We start from the raw sequence: 7,691 nt of genomic DNA, 5'->3' as shown, positions 1-7,691 counted from the left end.
TAGAGAGCCACTTTGCATCAGCAGCACCATGCTCCAGTGCTCTGGGAGAGTTTATAGTCCTGAGAGTTGAACACTGGATGACTGACAGCTGTCCTTCATGACAACAGAAGCCACAGAAATCCTCCTCATCAAAAACATGACTTTGATCTGCGTCCTCATCTGGACTCTCCTCTGCTGCTGCTTCACAGGTAAAGTCCAGAGAATCAAACTCCTCTCCTCTATGAACATCCGTCCCTCTGAAATGAAGCCCACAAAACCATGACGCTGCTTTATGTTTTTGTCTCTGTATCCTCAGAGTCCAGAGGCCAGGTCACAGTGACTCAGCCTGGAGCAGTGAGCTCTGCTCTGGGAGGCTCCGTCTCCATCAAATGTAGGACCAGTCATAGGGTAGATGATGGAGAGGACCTAGCCTGGTACCAACAGAGAGATGGAGAAACACCTAAACTCCTCATTTACATTACAAATCACAGAGCATCAGGGATTCCAGGTCGTTTTACAGGCAGTGGATCAAACACTGACTTCACTCTGACCATCAGTGGAGTCCAGGCTGAAGATGCAGCAGTTTACTACTGTCAGGGTGAATTCTATGCAAACAGTCAGTGGTTGTTCACACAGTGAAAAAGCGTCGTACAAAAACCTCCCTCAGTCAGACTGAACAGAAACTGAACTGACTGCTGCAGCTGGAAGCTACTGCAGAGACTGATACACTTCACTGAGGACACACACACACACACACACACACACACACACACACACACACACACACACACACACACGTCATCTATGAGGTTGAAAATTTCACAACTTTTGCTTTAACCACCAATGTAGCAAAATAATACTACAAAAAAATAGTAAATCAAATTACTTTGTCCATCCAGTCAGATCTTTTAATAATCCCACTGTCTTTTCTGATTTGCCAAATAATCCAGAGTAGCCAGCCTGGGGAAGAAGATAAGAAAAGTCTTTGTTACGACCTTTGAACTCAGCCTCATACGGGATTAAAGCAATTTCAAATATATACATTTAATTGAAAATATGAAGACACAGATCGCTATCAGAAACATTCAGGATCAGAGACTGTCCAAACAAAACCAGTACATCCCTGAAAGCACAAAATTGCCTGGAGCAGTGAGCTCTGCTCTGGGAGGCTCCGTCTCCATCAGATGTAGGACCAGTCAGAATGTTTACTTTGCAGGCAACTACCACCATTTACACTGGTACCAACAGAGAGATGGAGAAACTCCTAAACTCCTCATTTACCTTGCTAGCACTCGAGCATCAGGGATTCCAGATCGTTATACAGGCAGTGGATCAAACTCTGACTTCACTCTGACCATCAGTGGAATCCAGACTGAAGATGCAGCAGTTTACTACTGTCTGAGTTTTCATTGGATCAACAGTCAAGCTGTGTTCACACAGTGAAAAAGCGTCATACAAAAACCTCCCTCAGTCAGACTGAACAGAAACTGAACCGAAGCTACTGCAGAGACTGATACACTTCACTGAGGACACACACACATACAGCAAATGCACAATTTCATCAAGTGGATTACAAATGTCACAGTATCAGTATTAGAACAAGTTCTGTGTCAAATAATTATCTTGGTGGAAATCAAATTACATAAGTGTTACGTAGCTGACTGACTTTTTAAACATTTAACATAACATGTTAGCAAAGCTTTGTGGCAGTCCAGTGAGTCTCACAGAAATGCTAAGGGGAGTGACAAAGCGTAGATCATTCACTGTATTTATCTTGTGGTGAAATAGTTTTGATTGTAAAGCATAAACATTTAATCTGAACTTTAAATACAAATACAGTTCACTGAGGACACACACACACACACACACACACACACACACACACGCACGCGCACACACACACACAAAGACACAGATTTGTTCCACTGGCACTAGAACAGTTTCAGACAGAGCACTTTGGTATGGCAACCTTATAGTAACTAAAAAAGGTAAAGTTTGTGGTTTCAGCAGGAAAATAACACTATTCAACTTCTCAAACTCCTTTCTATGCCACATGATTTTAATTTACAAATGTTTGTCAAAACCTCAATTGCTGACAGCAAATCGAATGTCGCATTAAGAAAGAAACAGAAGAACAAACACAATGTTAGTCACTTGAAAGCAAAATAATATTATTTAAAGAATAACAAATTCATAACAATAATTATTTAAAGCTTCAGTTCCACATCAGAATAATTGTTTTTCCCAACAAGCAGGCAATGAACAGGCAATAACCTCTAAACTCATTTCACAATTTCACAATACAAACACCCACTTGCACCGATATGGGGTTTCCAGTAACCATATGCCAAAATATTTAGACACCCAAAATCAATAAACCACTTTCCAGCAGACAGTGCATCTACCAGTAGGCCTGTATGTGTGGCTGCAGATTTTGATGGTGACAAAGGAGGCATGGGATTCAACAAATGAAGCTCCGGAGGAGGGTGAAATCACCGGATAGTGACAAGTTGCCATGAGCTGGTTAGACCCGGAGGTTGAGCCCAAAAAGTTTGTTTGAGCCCAGCTTCTATTTTTAATTAATCCACCAACAAACCTATTTGTCCCAAATGTTTAGAATATACAAGTTTTTTCCTTGTAAATGTGTGAATTTTATTTCATAAATTTACCACTTTGATCTCAGGGAATATCGAAGGTTATTTGATTGCCCTTATACACTGTCGGACATTTCTCTTTTAACCAGCACATCTTTTCAAACCTTTAGATTATTGATTTAATTTAATGACCACACAGCCAGGCTGGTGGAATTTGTTTCCAGTACAGCTTTTTGATATAGGTTCCAACATTTAGACAATAAATATTTATACATTAACATATAAAGTAACATACATGTACATACAGACACCACATTACTATATATAATACATAATACATGAGGGGTCATGCTTAATCCACAATCCTCAGCGTTCAGAGAACAGAAGCAATGGTTAAGCAGCCTAGGAAACTCACAGACCCATTTCATGTGTTGTAAATCATCTGATGTGATAAACATTGCTACACAAGTCAGTTAATGACATACACACACAGAAGGACACAGATGAGTTGGAGAAATAATTTCACATGGTGTTCTTTAATAAAAGAAAAGTAGAGAGAGAAAACAGAGCTTTTAATCTTGAGTGAACAGTTTATTTCCATTCTTCCCACAAGTAGTCAAAGTGTCCGAGATGGCATCTCTCCTCAAATCACCTACTAAAGAGATATTGTAAAGAGATTAAGGAATAAATACAGACGCACCATATCTAAACGTAAATGCTCCGTACTTGTATAGCGCCTTTCTAGTCTTTTCGACCACTCAAAGCGCTTTTACACTACATCTGCATTCACCAGTCACACACATTCATACACTGAGCCTAAGTGCTCAAACGGAAACTAACATTCACACTCATTCATACACTGGCGGAATAGCCGCCAGGGGCAATTCGGGGTTCAGTATCTTGCCCAAGGACACTTCGACACGCAACTAGGGGGAGCCAGGGATTGAACCGCCGACCTTCCGATTAACGGCCAACCCGCTCTACCTCCTGAGCCACAGCCGCCCCTTAGGTCTAGAATGTATACATATGCATTTATTATTTTGCAGCATAAATGAGCAGCGTTACATCTGCAAATTCCAACAGCAGTCTACAAACTTACCGTCTGCTCCTTCATTCTCATGTTTAATACAGTACAACATAGACCAGAGCAGGACAGAGAGGGAAGATGTGAAGGAAAACATCTAGAACAGACTTACTGCTTCTGTTCTTTCATGTTTTCACACAAACTCCTACCTGAAACTGAACACACACACAAACACACTGTTTAATCAAATAGATAGAACATTGCAGCTTTAACCACCAATTAACCTACATAAAAAAACAAGTTCAATGACAAAAACTTATCTAGCGCAAATCAAATGATTTTTTCCATCACAGCTTTTCACCATCTATTCATATCCTAATAAAAATCCCATGTTCGTATCTATTTTCCAAATAATCATTAAGATCCAATCCCGGACAGTCAATTACAAAAATGTTTGGTCATGACCTTTGACCTCAGCTTCATACTGTTTTACAGAAATCAAAATATGAAGACACAGATCAGCATAAGATATCTTCCCGATGAAAATATTATTTTAAACTAAATTTATGTAAAGAAAAGCTCTTATTAGATGTTTATAACTCTAACTGCAAACTGTAAATAAAAATTTTCTCTAACATGCACCTCAAAATCTCAATGAATGCATTGAGATAAGAAGTTCATTCATGACCTTGGAAACAGTGAAACAGTCTCTGCACAGCACCCATCCACTAACTGTTGTGGAGCTTTCATTCACATCACTTGATCTTCCTCAGCAGATGAAGACGCCCAGTCATTAAATTTAGATTTTCAAATTTCTATCCGTCTGAGCATTGCTAGGACTTCATGTTCATGTTGACTTCAAAGTTTAAATATTCCATAAAAACTGTTTTCTGGCTCTGCCCTCATGTCCAAAATCCCTAGTAGTTTCTTCAGCGAGCTACCTGATATACCAGCTTCAGCCTCTGCTCTTGACTTGTCATTTCTTTATTTGAGAAAGTCTGGATATTATATACAACCAAATCTGTCGTCAATACGCATTAAAATAATGTCACTATTCATTGCCAGCAGACCATATTAAACTCATTTTCCACATTGGAATGACAAAACAAAATCACTGAAACAGTTTATTACCAGATTTTTAGTATTCTCTTCATGTAAATAAGTAAATATGTAGATCAACGCTCTCAGCACTGAGGGGGAAACACCATGATATGTTGAGGACAGCTACAGCTCACTGACTCTGTGAAGAATCACACTGCAGATACTGAAACTATGATGATCAAGTGAGATTCAATCCCAGGCTGCTGCAGTAAGGACTCAGCCTTGTTCATGGGGCGCGACCTCTACCAACTGTTACTTTCACTATAACAGAAATGAAAACAACAAATTTGATGAACTGGTCTTTATTGTGTAGAAATAATCAAAATTACATCAAGTAAACAAACTTTATCCATGAAACATGTGATTAGAGAATGACTGAGGGAAAGAAGGAGACACAGACATAGAGAGAGTTACAGAGTTCAGAGAGCAGAGTAAAACCAGTAGCAGAGTCCCAGTGAATCAGGTCAGGACTGGGAACACTGGTCTCTCCTCAGTGTCTCTGAGAGCGGAGCCTGGGAGCCCTGGGTGGCCTCACAGGTCACAGAGCCCACCTTCCTCCACTGGTCTGCAGGGAGCCTCAGGGTGCTGCTCCAGCTGTAGCGGCCGTCCTTCTCCAGCACCCCGGGGCTCCTGCTCTCCTCCCAGCTGCTGCTGCTGCTGCTGCCGTCCACCTTCCAGGCCAGACTCCAGTCTGAGGGGAAGCCCTTGTTGGCCAGGCACATGAGCGTGGCCTTCCCCTGCTGCAGCTCCTCACTGGAGGGGGGCAGCACCGTCAGGGTGGGGACGACTCGACCCACTGCAGAGAAAGAGAGAGAGAAGACATTTTTGAGAAACTGAATTTGGATGATTGTTTTTGTCTGTGCTTTACTGATCAATAATAGTAGTTGAAGATTGCCAGATGTTGAGACGTATCGAAAATAAGCTTTACTTCCCTCTCTGAGCTCAGTAACCATGGTAACAGACAGGCTAGACTGCTGAACCATGAGAACAGACAGGTTTCAGTACTAAAGATAAAAAGTTTAAACTGACATTTTGTTCCACTGATTTATTCATGTTTAATCAACAAACTACAAACAATGTTAAATGATGATGATGATGTTAAAAAAAATAAAATACAGTATCTAAAATGAAACATTTCAGGAGTATTTTTTTTTAATGTTCTGTTCACTTTAAGATTTCTGGTCCAAAACAGAAAAAATCTTGAAGGTGTCTGTTTGATTTGTTCATTCAAAATGTGCTGACTACTACTACTTGAGTACTGAGTTATGTATCAGAAAAATACTTACTAATACACAGATAGTTCTGTGTATTAGTAAGTTTGATTATTTTTTAATACATTACTGTTAATACAGTAATGTATTAAAAAATAATTTGTTATGTCCATGAAAAAGTGAGTACCCTTCAGAACGATATGAAAACCTTTGAAAAATGTCCACTACATGGGCTTTTTCAGAGAGAAAACCTTTTAGAAAACATGATATCTTAAAACTGTGTTAAATTTGAATTCCAGTGAAGATTTTTTTCACTGAAGAAGATTTTAGTCTGGACATGATGTGACAAATTCAAGAATCACTACAATTACATTAAATTCGAATAATCAGCTGAAATATTGCAGTAATGTCTACTGTTATAAAATAAAACTGAACAAATATGGAATTTGGGTTATTAAAGGAGTCAAATGTACTTACAGTTAACCTCCAGTCTGGTTCCTCCACCGAATGTGTACCACAGTGATACAAACTCGTTGAGCCGCCGTACAAAAACCTCTCACTGTAGAGAGACACGGCTCTCTGACTTTGACACAAACAAACTCAAGTAAACAGTCACAGTTGACAAAAAGTCAAACAGTCAAAAACTTTTTAAAAAGTAATTTTTTTTTTTTTTAAATATCTAAAAATATTCTGACTCATAGTAAAATGAAGAAAAACACAATAAAAATGTATAGGAAATAAACTTTACATTACATCCAGTCAAATGACAATACAAAAATGATCAGAGAGACATATTCATGAAAAAATGACCATAAAACAAAAATCCTATTGTTGAAATTTCAGTGTAACACTGATGTTAATTTCATTGTTGGTGAATTTAGTGGAATTTATACAACAGAGGACATTCTGAAATAATTTTTATCTGTGGCCAAATCCATATATAAAAAGAGAATTAATAGATCCAAACAATACACTGATAAACTGATTGATTCATTGATAAACAGCATCATCAGAGTAATCCAAGTCCCTGCTGAAGTCAGTCAGAGCATTTCCATAGAGAGCCACTTTGCATCAGCAGCACCATGCTCCAGTGCTCTGGGAGAGTTTATAGTCCTGAGAGTTGAACACTGGATGACTGACAGCTGTCCTTCATGACAACAGAAGCCACAGAAATCCTCCTCATCAAAAACATGACTTTGATCTGCGTCCTCATCTGGACTCTCCTCTGCTGCTGCTTCACAGGTAAAGTCCAGAGAATCAAACTCCTCTCCTCTATGAACATCCGTCCCTCTGAAATGAAGCCCACAAAACCATGACGCTGCTTTATGTTTTTGTCTCTGTATCCTCAGAGTCCAGAGGCCAGGTCACAGTGACTCAGCCTGGAGCAGTGAGCTCTGCTCTGGGAGGCTCCGTCTCCATCAGATGTAGGTCCAGTCAGGATGTTCATGTTTGGAGCAACAACCACCTTTTAGCCTGGTACCAACAGAGAGATGGAGAAACTCCTAAAGTCCTCATTTACTATGCTAGCAGTCGAGAATCAGGGATTCCAGATCGTTTTACAGGCAGTGGATCAAACTCTGACTTCACTCTGACCATCAGTGGAGTCCAGGCTGAAGATGCAGCAGTTTACTACTGTCTGAGTAATCACTATATCAACAGTCAGTGGTTGTTCACACAGTGGAAAAGCGTCGTACAAAAACCTCCCTCAGTCAGACTGAACAGAAACTGAACTGACTGCTGCAGCTGGAAGCTACTGCAGAGACTGATACACTTCACTGAGGA

At 39.8% G+C, this 7,691-nt stretch overlaps 2 gene segments (V, D, J or C); both read right to left on the bottom strand.

The window, feature by feature from the left end:
- Positions 1-7,691, bottom strand: part of LOC123976150 — a 147,472-nt gene that overhangs the window by 101,156 nt on the left and 38,625 nt on the right.
- Positions 4,985-6,461, bottom strand: LOC123976155. The segment is given in 2 exon segments: positions 4,985-5,494; positions 6,387-6,461. A coding segment is annotated over 1 exon segment (258 nt).

The sequence above is a fragment of the Micropterus dolomieu genome, linkage group LG09 (assembly GCF_021292245.1).
Source record: "Micropterus dolomieu isolate WLL.071019.BEF.003 ecotype Adirondacks linkage group LG09, ASM2129224v1, whole genome shotgun sequence".
Taxonomy (NCBI): domain Eukaryota; kingdom Metazoa; phylum Chordata; class Actinopteri; order Centrarchiformes; family Centrarchidae; genus Micropterus; species Micropterus dolomieu.
The sequence above is the reverse complement of the archived record's forward strand: the minus strand, read 5'-3'. Positions and strand labels throughout refer to the sequence as shown.